General features: G+C 38.9%; 1 protein-coding gene across 1 annotated transcript in view; it reads left to right on the top strand.

The window, feature by feature from the left end:
- The first annotated feature begins 15,453 nt into the window (after positions 1 to 15,453).
- Nox3 (NADPH oxidase 3) overlaps positions 15,454 to 15,559 on the top strand; it is a 53,242-nt gene continuing 53,136 nt past the window's right edge. The window contains exon 1 of the mRNA XM_046456605.1: positions 15,454 to 15,501. Coding sequence (XP_046312561.1) covers positions 15,454 to 15,501 — 48 coding nt within the window. The remainder of the gene's footprint in view (positions 15,502 to 15,559) is intronic.

Here is a 15,559-nt window from a genome sequence, read left to right as displayed (position 1 = left end):
GAACCTCACCAAGTTGCTGAGACTGGATTTGAACTCATAATCCTCCTTCCTCAGCCTCCTGAGCTGCAGGGATTACAGGCAAGCGCCACCATGCCCAGCTAGCCTGCCATTTTAATTTTGCCAAATAAGTAAGAAAGGATGCTTTCCCCCCCTTCAACTTGTATTTTTATGATTTTTAATAAAGTTAAATTTCCTTTTGTCCATGTGCTGACCAACGTGTGGCTTCTTCTCAAGTTGCCTGGTTTCATTGGACTACTTTTCTGGAGGACATTCCTAAAATCTTTTAGTAGTTACCACAGTTTGACAGTGTGTTCTCTTGGATCATGTATACAGATGATCATTTACAGACTCTTTATAGTTCTAAATATTGTAGTTCGATTTCTTGTCATATTTTCTAGTTAGGTCTGTAAGAACAGGATTAGAGGATTACAGTGAACAATCTTGCTTCATGCAGACCTTTAATGGGAATGTTAAGTTTTATCATTTTGTATAATGTTTAATATAGCTTTGTGTTAGAGGCTCCCCAGCTTATGGCCTGAACCTTATATTCCTAATTTGTTAAATTTTCATTATACACGAGTACTAGTCTTATACAGTAATTTTCTCCATCTATTGAGATAATCATGTGGATTTTGATCTGAATTTACTAATGTAATAATACTTAAGAGATTTTTCTCATCTTAAAAAAAATCTTTCATTTCCCAAATATACATTAAGTGGTTTTAACGATTTCCTATGCAGGCTTATGCTCAATTTGCTCAGTTTTCTCGGTTATACAAGTTTTCCTAGAAATTTTACTTCAAGTTTCAAAACAAAATCGTCTATGTTCTTTTTTAAGTTTCTTTATCTAATTTAGTCATCAAGATTATATGAGCATGAAATTGTTCTTATAAGATAGAGGTCTCTTCTAAAGGGTCAATAACACTCTCATTAAACTACTTGGAACTGTTGTCTAATCACTGGATTAGGAAAGGCAGTATAGAATTTTTATTGTTAGTTCATTTCTTTAAACATTACTGTATACTCGAGTCTTCTAGTTTTCCTTAAGTATGTTGGATTAGTCCCTATTTTCTTGAAAATCATATTTTACATATTTTTTTCAAAATTTTGTATACTTGTTGATAGTATACTCTGAGGCTAAAAGATAATTTATATTGGGCTAGTTGTTTTGGTTTTATCTTCATTATTTTGTTTGACTTCTCTTTCATTGTTTCATTTTATGATTTAAAGGCTTCCTTTCACACATAATTTTACTATTGTAAACATATTTGTTTTGAAATCTCTTTCACATATCTATTATTTCCTTTTCTAGCAGTTTTGATTGTGGGAAGTATTAGAAAAGAAAATAGTATGAACTCCCATGTACCTGTCCTTGTTTCAAAAGTAATAAACTCTGAGCTAATCTTTATTCATTTGCTACCCCACCCTCTTCCTCCTATCTCTTGATTATTTTGAAGTAAAAAAATCACATTATGTCATTGCACCCATACACACATTTCAGTATACATCTCTAAATCATGAGGACTCTGAAAAAATATAACTACATTTATGTTGTCATCCCTAAAAAGAAAAAAAACAAATATGGCCAGATCATTCAATGTCCAATTTTCCCTACTATCTCATAACTTTTTATAGTTCTGTCGAGTTCTTATTAAGTTGCATACATTGCAAATGATTAATATCTCTTAATTCTGTCATCTGTAGCTTTCCTCCAATTTTTGAGTAGTTGTCTTTTATTTGATGAAACTGAGTAGGTTGGTGCCTGATCACATAAAGTTTCAATATTTTGTTTGGCAAATACTGCACAATATTATGAACCATAAAAATGTGTGCAATATCTGGTCAAATGTCTTTTTGTGATGTTAGCACCCAGAACTGATAAATGCATTCAAGTTAGGTTATGGTTAGAATCAGAGGTTGCAAGTGATCTTCTTAACTTTTATTATTCATTTGCAATCACAAGTCGAAAGACCATAGTCCTAAAAAGAAAATGGCCCCTTCTTCAATGATTTGATTACACTACGTACAGTTTGAACAGAACAACAGGATAAGAAGTAAAAATGTTTGATTCTTTTCCTTATTTGTCAATTTTCAAAATACTATTGATAGCTCAACAGCTTCCAAATGTGACAACTAAAGTGCTTCCTGTTTAGTATCTTTGTGAATTCATGCACCTTCTATATATCTGATATATCATGATCTTTATTGATCCTCATATTATCTCATCTCTGACCAGCAGGAACTTTTCCACTTGGGCCCTGAAGTCTCCTCGACATGTCAGTTGGAGTCTCTGATAGTTTCTGCTATGACTAGATATATCCCAGGCTCTTTTCAATTTCCTGCTCAGCAAACCTTAGACTCAGCCCCTCATGGTTTTATTGATGAATAACATTTAGAAACCAGGACCTGATCCAAGGGATGCTCACTGTCCGTGGACACTCTTCTTTTTTTCTAGACCTTTCCCCTGAACATAGCAAGAAAATAATCGCTTAGATGAAACATTTTATGACCTTTTACAGATAATTCTAATTCAAATCCATAATTACAGAGTTGCCACTTCACCATGTCGATCTCACATCTGTATCCTTTCTTTCCCCACACGTAAAACCTTGGCTCTCAATGGCAACAAGATAAATGCCCCTGTCTTTATCCTTCAATTCATGCAACATTCAGAATAATATTGCTAGAAAAATGTTTTACTTCATTTTGTCCTACAAAGACACATCATAAACTGTAAGCAAATTCCTCTGCATGTAATTACTGCTTTATTTTTCTCAATCATTTAGAAGGTAATTATCCAACATACTGTCTATGTCTTCCTTTGTGCCAAACCTTGTATGTATAAAATATCTATGTGTAAGGTCATCTTTCAGCCTTAAGAGAAACCCAATATTAGAGCCCTGCCTTCTGTGGGATGTTCAGCAGTGCCTAAAGTTTCACCAGTCATGAAACATTTTTACATTAATTTGTGGCTCTGTGCTTCTTCAATTTTCAGTATAATTCAGAATTCTGACTCCAGGCGATTCTGTTTTCTCCCATGATAAGGAATGCTCCATTCTTTCCAGGCTTCACATTCTTCTGTTCCTAGGGATCTCACAGCTTCCTCCATTAGGCAGTGCTATGGTTTGGATTTGGTTTGGGTGCATCCTCTGAATCTTCATGTACTGGAATTTAATCACCATGTGATATATTAAGAGAGTAGAAACTGCGGCATACAGTGGCACATGCCTGCAACCCCAGCTACTGCAGAGGCTGAGGCAGGAGGACGGCACGTTTGAGGCCAAGCTTGGCAATTTGGCAAGACCATTTTCCTAAATTTAAAAAATAAAATAATAGGGGCTGGGGGCGGGGATAGCTCAGTAGCTGAGCACTGCTGAGTTTAAACCCCAGAATTGGGGAAGAATAAAAGGGGTAGAAATAATCAACTATAGTGTTCAGAGATGGGCGGGGGGCCACCTGGGAGATGATCAGGATTCAAGAAAGGTATGAGGGTGGAGCCTTCGAAATTGAACCCAGGGGTTTACAAGAGAGACCCGAAAAGATACAACTCTCACACGATGCCCTCTGCCTCCTTGGCTCTTTGCTGGCAAGAAAGCCATTACCAAATGCAGCCTCTTGACCTTGGATCTCCAGAGCTGTGAGCCAAAATAAACCTTTCTTCACTAAAACTTACCCTGTCTGAGCATCATGGTAACAGCAACAGAAAATGGACTACTGCAGACAAGAAGCCTGGTCCTCCTCCTTGGGTACACAGGGGGCATCTACAACTTACAGGTCCTGGGGCGAAGTTCCAACCTGGGAACCCCACTCACTACCACTACTGGGGCTTCTTCATTTATATACCTGAAGTCTTCCACCTGTGTCATCAACCTGCACATGCATTTCTTAATAGTTAGAACTAGTTTAGCTGGCATCTCCAAGAGTCTTAAGGAATAGTGTTGTTCCCTGTATCTATTAAGGCCACGGTCATGATCAGGAGCCTCCGAAAGCAAACTTTCAGATACATTCACACAGAGCAGAAAAGACAGGTGGAACCCAGAAGCCTTCCTCATCCAGATATTTTGGTAATTGTAGGCATCTGAATGATGGGTCAAATTTCTCCCCTGAAAATTGAGTTCAGGTAAATTTGCATGCAGTTTAATTTCTGGTAGTCATTTCAAGAGATTTTTAAACATTTAATCTTGGGCGTGATACCTATGCTTTTTGTACCCAATGGGAATGCTTTATTGCTAATTTGACTTTGATGCAAAAATGCACCCTTTTAAGCATTTATCCCTTAAGTTTGAAAGCTTTTTCTCTGGGAGTGCATCAAGCACTTTTTAGGAGCACTATCTTATCGTCAGTTCATTATTTGGTCATTTGTTCTGAAGGAGATTTCGAGGATTTTCATAAATCTTGGCATTTCATTTACCAGATTCCTCCAACTTAGCCCTCATCTCTTCTTCAAAGTCTAAATTTTAAGAAAAGAAAGAATTATATCTTTTCAATGTCTTAAACGTATCTTAACACAATTTAAAGAAGATTTTTTAAAATAAATTTATAACTTGGCAATTTGATTTCCAGACTAAGCAAAGTTTTACAAATGGAATACTTTTAAATAAGTTATAATTAATTAACTATGCAAATATATCAAATAAATTTGGATACATAGTTAGATGACTAATTACAGTTCAGAAAGGTTAGAAATTGTAATACTATTTTTCAGCTTGGTTAATATAATATTATAATTGGGGTTGCTTTGATCATTGGGAATGTCAGAGACAATAATTTTTCAAGCTTGGCTGATTTCAAAATCATAGAGTTATGAGTATTAGCAGCTTAATATAAAATGCGGTACTGTCCACAAAGTTAAAAGAAATTATTTTTGTCATAATAAGCTATATTAATTTAATTAGTTATGTATATGGTTATATTTTTCATTTGAAAATGAAAGAAGAGTGATAGTTGATAGATCTAGTTCTTGAAAGAGAAAAAAGAACTCTTTGATATTTGAAATAGTTCCATAAGAAAAATGTTTGCCTCCACAAGTTTTATTATTTCATGCTGTCAATTTTCTAAATGTCCCTTAATTCACATTTTTATTCAGAAAGCACTCACGTGGGGCTCGGCAATGTGTTGGGTATTAGCTCTCCTTGAGCTAACTTTCATGTGCCCTCTCCTGGTCTATTTCAATTACGTCCTACTTTGCCTTCTGACTTCCAAATCACTCCTTCCAGTCTACCCTCGCCCTGACCCCAGATCATCTTCTCGCTATAGAAGTCTGAGGCCAGTACCTCTGCGTTTCATGCTTTTACAATGCTTCCCTACAGTGACAATCCCAAACTGAAGGGCGTGGGACCTTTCCAGCTAACAGATGTGTTTTCTCAGAACGTGGCCCTATTTGGAATAAGGATCTTTGAGATATAATCGAGGTCTCTCAAGGAGACACCACCCTGGATGAGGGCGGTCTTATACATAGTGAGTGACCTTGAAAAAGACAGAAAAGGAGAAGACACAGATACACCCAGAGGGAAGCAGACCATGTCAGAACAAAGGAAACTGAGTTATGCTGCCCCAAGCCAGGCACTATTGGATGGATCTTAAATGTCCCCAAAGGCCATGATACTAAAGGCTTAGTACCTTGGTGCCACCTCAATAGTGACACTATTAAGAGATGCTGGAACTTTAGGAGGTGGAGCCCAGGGAAAGAAAGTTAGGTCCTTGGGCGCGCGCCCTTGAAAAGAATGTTGGGAAACTGGCCTTTGTTCCCTCAGCTCTCCTCCGCTCTCTCTTCTTCCCCAAGTAACCATGGACAGAAACCTCTGAGACCATGAGCCAAAATAAACCTTTCCTCCTCTTAACTTGACTCTCTCAGGTGTTTTGTTACAGTGACAGAAAGCTGATTAACACACCAAGGAAGGTCAAGGGTTTCCAACAGTCACTAAAACTTCAAGAGAGGCATGGAAGGGATTTTCCCTAGGTGCCCATGGAGAGAAGAAACACTTACAACACCTTGATTTTAGATTTCTGACCTCCAGAACTGTAAGAGAATAAAATCTGCTATTTGAAGCTGCCGACTTCATGGTAATTTGTAATGATGTCCCCAGGATACTCAGTGACCTGGCCCTGGCTATCTCTCCATGTCTCTTCTGTTTATCTGCTTGCCCTTCCCTCACACCCCTGTGGTTTTGTGACTGCTTTTGCAACCGTGGCTCCCCCTGCTTTATGGTTAAATCTGGAATGCCTCCCAGAGGCTCAGGGGCTGAAGACTTGGCCTGCCATGCAGCAATGATCAGAAATGGGACTTTTGGGAAATGATTGGCTCTTGAGGTTCCAACCTCATCAGCAGATTAATCCACTGATGATCTGAAGGGACTGAGAGGTAGTGGACACTTTAGGAGTTGGGGGCTAGTTGGAAGGGAGTGGGTCCTTAGGGGTGGGTCTTTGATGATGTATCTTCTCCCTGGCCCCTTCCTTTCTCCATTTCTCTTTCCTTTCTGGCTGCCATGAGGTGAGCAGCTTTGCGCCACCAAACCCTCCCTTCCATGATAGTCTGCCTTTCCACAAACCCACAGTGATAGGGCCAAGCGACTGTGGAAACTGTGAATCAAAATAAATCTTTCCTCCTTTATGTTGTTTTTCTCAGGTATTTTGTCACAGTGACAAAAAGTTGGCTTCCCTCCCTGGAAGACCCTTCATATTTTTTCCTTCCTGATTAAATTACAAATCCCTGAAATGTGTCTCTTCCTTATTCCCCAAGATGAGCAGGCTCTTGCCCCCTGGTGGTACTGCTGTGCAACCACACCTTCTTTTTATAACCTTCCACACTAGACTGGAGTTATTTCAGGGGAAGACATCTTACAGAGGAGATCATATTTAAACTGATCCACAAAAAGGGTTGAATGTATAAGGCAGGGGATTGTTAATTTTACATGTCCACTTGACTAAGCTATGGTCCCAGTAGTTTGGCCAGCCACAATACAGATGTTGCCTTGAAGGTATTGTTTTGTTTTGTTTTAAGAGATGATTGACATGTCAATCAGTAGACTTAGAGCAAAACAGGTTACTCTTATGTATGGGTGACTCTCACCCAATCAGTGAAGGCCTTATAAGCAAAGATTGAGCTCTTCCACGTAGAAGGAATTCTTAAGAGAACAAGAGAGAAATCCTGCCTTGCCTGAGCCTTCAGCCAGCTGTGCAATATCAATTCTTACCTCACTTTCTGACCTGCCCTACAAATTCCAAACTTGTTTTAGTCACAACCAATATCCATTAATCAAATGATACACAGTCATGATACCTCACCTGTAGAATCCAGGGGCCGCAACCTCCTAGAAGAGACTTTGAACTGAAAAATTGAAGATCTACAATTAGGGACCGTCAATTTGTAGCACCTGCAACTCCAATGAAACTTATATTAGCTTGGAGGGATGACACCATAGAGAGGAGCCAGGCACCACAAGCAACTCTAGCCCAATACACCTGATTTTCAACATGTTTACAAAGAGTTCTTTGCTCTCGTTGAAGATTCAGAGGCTAGATGTGTAGCTGGTGGTAGAGTCCTTGCCTAGCCTGCATGAGGTTGAGTTCAATCCCGTCCTCTAAACACTCTAATATGGGTCTTGAGCAATTACTTTATTTCTTCTTCTTGGAGAAAAAAAATGCTAAGATATGGGAATGGGGACAATAAATTTTACTTTTAAATTACATAGCACGAACAAGGCAATTCTTCAGGTCACTGTCCTATGAAGTCATGTTCTTCACTTGGGAAAATTCACATTTTAAGCACCATGTTTAAATATTTGATATTAAATGTACACTCTCTCAAGAGCTGCGCTGTCAGTGAGGGAGAGCAGAGTAGCACCCGATGACTGATCCTCTCTTTCCACGGGACTGAAAACACAGCTTAATGACTCCAGTCATTCTGAATAACATTTTTTTCTTTATTGATTCAAGTTAATCAGCCAGGCCACCATAAAACGCCTGTAGCTCTGGACGCCAATCAAAACAGAAGCACTCATGCAGATAAGGGAAGTTGTCATCAGGTGTTGTCATTAAGCACCTGTGCTTGGGACTCAGAAGTGACATGGCCGGGCAGGCAGACTACAAGACTAGGCTTTGGGTATGATGAGCTCACAACTCGGCTTCCCCTCTACATCTGAGGAGAGTTCTGTAGCCTCTCTGAATCTTCACATCCTCATCTATAACACCGTGCTTACGGTACCTCCTCATAACTCTGTGAGGGTTACGTATCCAGCATACAAGATGCCTGGCTTCTGAAAGACCCTCCCAAAATACCCATTTTCCTGGCTTTTGGAAAGTGGAAAGGTCCTCCTATTAGCACTTCCAGGTTCCACTGCCTGGGATCCCACTTCTGAGTGCGCTCTCAGGAGGTGACTTCTGCTGATTCCTTCTTCTCTGTCCACTGTATATAGCAAAGACAGGAAAGCAGAGGTTTAAAAAAAAAAAAAAACTAGCCAACGAAACTGACCACTCAACTTCAGTCTCATTTCTCCACTAACCACAAGTATGACCTTAACCTTGTCCCTTAACTTCTCTGGTCTCTGTTTTCTCTTCAACATGAGAAAATGGCAGTAAATGAACCCTAAGCATTCACTCACATCTTGAGAATCATAATTCTAGGAATATTTATTCAAAACATGGGACCCTGCAAACCATCACTAAAAAGAATTGCTGCGTCTGTTTGTGTGTGCCTGTCCTGGGTCACTGGATGATGACCGTGTGCTTCTTTTTCATTTAAAAAAAAAATTGTATTGTCTTGATTTAGCTTCCTAATGGCCTTTTGTCAACAAAATGAACCTTTAAAATACTAACAATACGCACATTAACAGTTGGGCAGGGGAAAAAATACTAAATTGCAGGAGATGACAAATGAACAAAACCCGACTTCATCCTGCAAGAGGGACACCAGCGCCCGCGATGACTGACGTTGGCGTCCTTGAAGACACACGTGAGCTCTTCCCCCAGCTCAGAATTTCATGTCTGATGGTTTTATTTAAAAAATAAAAATAAAAATGAATAAAACCTTTGTGGCTTCCTGTTCTTTTCTGAACTCTGGTCAAACAATCCCACAGTTTGGCAGACTTGGCTTGTGAATTTCCAAAAAGATGGAAAGTAAACTTTCCGGCTTGTCCAAATGGATGGTGAAAACAGAGAATTTCAATACATGTTCATTTGCCTTCTTATTTGCTACCGGAAAATTGATGAGTGTTGCAAGAAGTATTTATTTGCAGGAGGGTTGTTTTATGTTATTTCACCTATCCCGTGTCTATTAAATCAAATGGGTGTAATTCACGGTCTGCCTCCGCAGAGCCTCGGTGGCAGCAGGCACGGAGGGAGGCTGGGGGGCCGCTGTGCACGCAGCGGGAAAGAGCAGCGGGAAAAGGGTGGTTGGAAGTGCTCTTCTCATCACAAATATGTGTCTTCAATATTTAGTTGTTGTGGCAGGAAAATGCCAACAAATACATGAACTGTAAACCATCTGGCTTGAAATATGTTCAAATATGAATGTTCATCTTGAAAAATGAAATCTATGGAATTCTGGCATCCACTTTGACTTTTGAGAGATGAACAGCTTGGATATGCAAAGAAGGGATTTCTCGACTAGGCTTCTTAAACTTTCAATTTTCCTGAACTCAGAGGTTGAAATGATTCACTACCCGGAAAGGAGAACTTTCCTTGTGCTTTCAAACTTTAATGAAAGCCACTGACTGCTTTAGAATCCCCGCCACTCTGTGTGGGGGTTTGTATAGAATTGTCTTGTGCTGAGAAGCGCAGAAATGGATGTGGTTCTGTATTTCTTATTTAACATTAATTAACTTCTGATGTGTGCTAGACACAATATATAATATTTAAAGAGCAGGATAATCCTGGCTTTTGTTGGATTTTTAAACCAAGAAATTAAAACCAACAAATAGGAGAGTTTGAATGGTGCCTTTCAGTTAAGGGTAAGAAATGCTGAATTAGTCACTCTGGTTTCTTATGAGTCTTCAGGTTCATAAGAACGATTCTCCCAACGATTTCAAGAAGGGTTTAGTGACTTGGCACACGGGAAGAAGAAATGTGCTGCAAATGTCTGTGAGCACTGAGGAAGATGAAGGCAGGGATATGGGAAAGCCAACAAATCACAGAAGTTCTGGGCTCAGAGGACCAGAAAAAGAAGATTGTCACTGTCTCCATGCTCGGGAGTCCCCAAGTGTGCGATCTTTACCACTCAGGATGCCCTCACTTTTACATGATTCTTCAGTCCTCGCATATGTCCCCGTCACCTCCCCAGTGTCACAGGTTCTCAATAGCAGAAGCAAGACCTCAAAACCCCCCTGTGCCTATGATTGTGTGATGCACATAAGCAGTGATCTCGGCGGGTATTCATTTGAAATTGCTAGTGCGTTGGATAAACCTAAGAATCATGAGGCAGGGGAGGGGAGAAAGCTCAAACTCAGGAGAATCAAGTATGTTTGTGATACAAGCCATTTAAAAGAGGTATTATAAAAAACATACTTGCTAAAATAAATACACAGTACACTTAAATTGACAAAAGTTAGGTTATTAGTCATAGATTTAATTAGATTTATTTTAAACTCAGCTATTTTCATATGTATGCTTTCTTCACTTTTTTCTTTTATTCTGCTTTTCCTTTAAGATGGAATTCATGCAACATGATTTATTCAACATAATTACATAATTGTCACAATAAATGCTTCTCAAAATAATCATGTAAGGATTGGGAATTACATGTGTGAGCAATTTTTTTCTTTATTTTTTCATCTCTTTTCACCTTAACGCTTAAATGTTTGTATATGCTTTTAGGAAAAGGCAAGAACATGTTTAATGCTTAGAAGAGACTCATTTGGCAATGCTATTTTTATACTCTATGAATGCTGCTGTATCTATAGGGAACCTAGATTTTAGTATGCAGCAGCAGAAGCTACGAGGTGATCAATCTTGCCCTTGAAGATCAAAGTGTTTCTTTGTTGGGTCAACTGATCAACTAAGAAACTAAAAAAAAAAAAAAAAAACTAAAAATGTAATAGAATGAATCCAGTCCAGAAATCCAGCAAGGTTAGGACAGTCTGCATTCAAACATAAGAGCAATTAACCTGCCTTTGCAAACATTTGCTCTATCCCCCTTGACTCCCTCCACTATGAAGAATTGCTATTGGTGAGCTTTAGGAGAACAAAATCCCCCTCCTCTTTTGTGGTGGGCTGGGAGAGCCAACCAGTAAACCCATTCAATCAGAGAAAGCACCACCTTGCAAACAAGGCAAATTTCACTTCTTCTGAGACAATTCTGAAACATGGGAGAGGCACCGCCTATTAGTGATGAAAATAATTAGAAAAAAATAGATCAAATGCTAAGCGTTTATATCATTTCAGAGATTTTGCACAATTTCCTTCCTGCTTAAAGCAGCCCCTTTAATCTATCCCTGGTTCTTTGAAAATGTTCAGTCTTTATTTAACTTGTAATCTGCATCTATATAGATTCCTTCAACAAAGTAAAAACGGAGGCAGCCCTTTCAGGCATGATACGCACCCCTCAAATTTTTACCAGGTAGGTTAATAAATAATAAGAGTAACCCAATGTCTCCTTTGTGAAAATTGAGTGTTTTCATAAAGGACCCTGAAGGTTAGACTGAATTGGACTTTGGTATGCAAAATTACTGAGCCCTGAATGAATTTTAACATAATTTAAAATTTACTTATGATTCTTTGATATGAGTCAGCTAAAAATCATTCCAAGTTCTACAAAAATAAAATTTATGAAGAAAATATTCATGCTAAATCATGAGTCATATTTTCATAATACAACCATTAAGAAATGTTGTATTCTATAAGTAAATAGTAGTTACACTAAAACATGATGTTCTTTACATATTCAAAATGAGGAATCAACAAATCACATTTTAGGAATAAGGATGAAGCATATAAAGATCAAATTTTAAACAAAAACTTTTAAGTAGTATTTTTGCTGTAGTACTAGAAATATCTTAAGCAACTAACAAAACAGTGATTATACATTATTCCTCAGCATGTGTTAACTTACTGTTGCTGTGACAAAATACCTACAATAAACAACTTAGAACGAAGAAATGCTTCTTCTAGCCCATGATTTCAGAGGTTTTAACAGTCCATGATCTCTTAGCACCAAGTCTTTGAGCCAGTGGTGAGGCAGAACATCATGGCGGGGAGCATGTACAGAGGTCTGTTCACCTGTACTGGCCAGGAAGTAAAAAGACAGAGAGGAAGAGGCTAGAGTCCCAATATCCCCTTCAAGGGCCTGGCCCCAGGGATCTAACTTCTTTCCACTAGATCCCCACCTCCTAGTGCCATAGTCTGGCAAACAAGCCTTTAACACATAGCTTTTGGGGGACATTAGGGATCCAAACCAAGAAGATCAATATATGTCTCTCATTTATAATAGTGTACAGAAGGCTGGGAAATTTTAACTCTTCTTCACACTCATTGAATCGAAAATAGAAGATATTATGAAATTCTGGATGTGTTCTCTCTGAATTGACTTTTATAACTCAATTGAAGAAGGCTTCTAAGATATGTAAATCCTAAACACTTCAGAAATAACAAATCATTTCATCATAGAAGATTATTGGCTTAAAGAATTCAATATAAAGACCACATCTTCATATTGCTTGTTGTTAAAGAAACTACTGAAGATATTTCACTAACTGCACTCTTATCTCAAGTGAATGCTGCCAAAATACCTGTGCTTTTATACATTTCTAGAGGGGAAAATCTTAAAACATAATGCCTTTTTCTAAGGAGAAATAAATCTATAAAATTTTTTACTATGAAACCTATGACTTCTCCAAAAGAAGCACCATCTTGCTTACCTGTGGTTTTGGTATGTTTTTGTGTATGTGTGTGTATGCACAGGTAAAGAAGCAGTAACATTGACTATAGGAGGTAGGCATTATAATTAATACCATTAAATAATGCAGAAACTGAGGCTCAAAATAGTAACTCATAGTCAGGGCTGGATGGCAAGGAGAAAGTTCACTTCTTCATCAAAATGTTCAAACTGTGATTCTAAATCTCTCCATGTTTAGAGATAAAGATGTTTCAAAATGTAACCGGCCGAGCACAGTGGTGCATACCTATAATCCCAGTGACTCTGGAGGCTAAGGCAGGAGGATCATGAGTTCAAAGCCAGCCTCAGCAATAGTGAGGCCCTAAGCAACTTAGTGAGACCCTGTCTCTAAATAAAATACAAAATAGGGCAGGGGATGTGGCTCAGAGGTCGAGCACCCCCGAGTTCAATCCCTAACCCCCATAAAGGTATCTGGGACTTATACTCAGGTGTGGTAAGACAACAGACATAAAGACATCTACTTTGAAAGAAGTGTTTATTACTTATTAGTCCCAAGAGTAGGGCCACCCCATGTCACTCAGGGCCATGTAGGAAAGCACCAGACTGATCAGGAATTAGAAGAATCAGAGGGAAATTATGGACCCAAAGTTTTATTGTGATTTCCACAGGAAGAAGGAGCAAGGTGTATCAGCATTGGAGTGGGCCTAGGATTGGATAGTTTGAATAACTGCAGGAGGCTCTGAGCAATAGGTGGTCACCAGCTAGCTGTCACCAGTACCTGACCTGGGATGACTGAGGAGAGAGAAAAAATTGGCTTGGTGTGTGAGCATCTGATAAAGGAGGTGGCTGGGAGGTATGAACACTGCATTGTATTGGTTACTTTGGATTTTAAAGGAGTGTTCACAGGCAAGTAGCTTGGAATTGACTAACTGTTAACTTCCAGCCATGGTGGAAGGGCAAAGAGAGGGTGAGAGAGAGAGAGTGCAAAATGAGGGCCTGACTTTTCCTTTTATATGGAACACACACTCATAATAATGGCACCAATCCATTAACGGATCCTGACCTCATTACCTTGCATTAGTCCCCACCTCCCAACACCGTCCCACTGAGGATCAAGTTGGCAACAAGTTTGGGGACGCATTCCAACCACTGCAGGCTCCAAGATATCAAAGCCTCACAAAATGTAGGATAAAAAATATATGATTAATAAGATGACTTATGTTTACTGTTCGATCATTCACTGCATTATATAGAAATAACTTCATCACACATGACAACATATTCAAAATTTGTAAATTAAATGAATTCCTACAACTTACATTACTTCTGATTTATAGGACTGCAATGTGTATCTATTAGGTAGCTTTTATGCACAGATCCATATACTAGGAGTTTATAAATAAAGCATTAAAAGGTAATGGACAAAATTTAAAAAGCTAGAATCGGAGAGAATTGAATTCAAGCGCATCACTCCTTCAGCAAGTGGTTTCATTGGAGCTTCTTTCTACATTAGTGTAATGGGGCTCATACTGTCTACCTGCTAGAGGCAATGGATGATTTAATTAGACAAAACTTGAAAAGTTCTTAACTAAGTGCTAGTATACATACAGGTCAAAATTATTCACAGTGACTGTCCTTACAAGATTTACAATTTAAAAAAAAATTATTTTAGGACAATGAAATTGATCTACCCTAGGAAAACACAGAAAGCTTTGGCAATTATCCCAATGATACAAATCTCCTATTTTCATCTTAATTATCTGAAATTTTTAAATGAAACACTTGAGCCAGAACTAGCCAGAGAATTGCTTCAATTGGGATAACTCTGCCTACCAGAATAGACACATAATCATTGTATTATAATAACTTTGACCACACAAAATCAGAGAATGATCAGGCTCAAATGCAGCGACTTCAGGTATTGTCCAAGTATGAGAAGATAGTCTCACTTGCCTCCCTGGTGCACTAAGTAGGCTTGGGGGGGGGCAGGGAATGGGTTCTATTCCATCAATCACCCCACCCCACCCCCATAAAAAGCTCATTTTTTAATAATAATCACACTTTTAGATTTGTAAGACTTTTCCTATCTGTGATTTTTCTTAGAATCTTTTTTCCCCATCATATTCCACCATTTAATCATATTTAGCCCCCACTCCATATCTTCTCTGGAGACCTTTTTGGAAAGAGAGGGGAAGAAGCAAAGAAGTAAAAACAAAGTAGAGGAAGCTACGTCAAAGCGTTCCCCTGTGTGCCACCTGCAGCCCCCGCGCTATTTCCCAGTTTTACATGTGGACTTTTTGCCATCGAGACTGCAATCGTGTAGAAAATGAATGGGGTATAAAGTACAAGAGGACAATTTAATAAAACAAGCTTTCTTTTCTTATGAAATCTTTGAAGAAAGGAATCACTAGACAGAGACCCGCCTTGTATTTACCCAGGTCAGGAGGCATGTCAGCGTGCTGATTGCCTGTGGCAGGCAGTCCTTAATTAGAAATTCCTTGAATCCAGTAGGTGCTTCCCAAGACAAAAAGGCAAAGTGATTGAGAAGGGTGACCCTCTTCAGCACACACGTCCAGGCTCAGGTGACTGCAAGGAGTCACCGGCTAATGGCAAAGAGGAAAATGGCCATGAGGGGCTGCTGGATTTTGAATGAGAGTCTGTCCATCACGATAGTAGTAAGTGTCATTTTTTTGTCAGTTTGCCTTAAATGTACATACTCAAGAGACTGATTGT

Source organism: Marmota monax, unplaced genomic scaffold (assembly GCF_021218885.2).
Source record: "Marmota monax isolate L192 unplaced genomic scaffold, Marmota_monax_Labrador192_F-V1.1 WCK01_AAM20220418_F8-fsc00164, whole genome shotgun sequence".
NCBI lineage: Eukaryota > Metazoa > Chordata > Mammalia > Rodentia > Sciuridae > Marmota > Marmota monax.
Note: the sequence above shows the minus strand (reverse complement) of the source record. Positions and strands in the feature narration are given on the sequence as shown.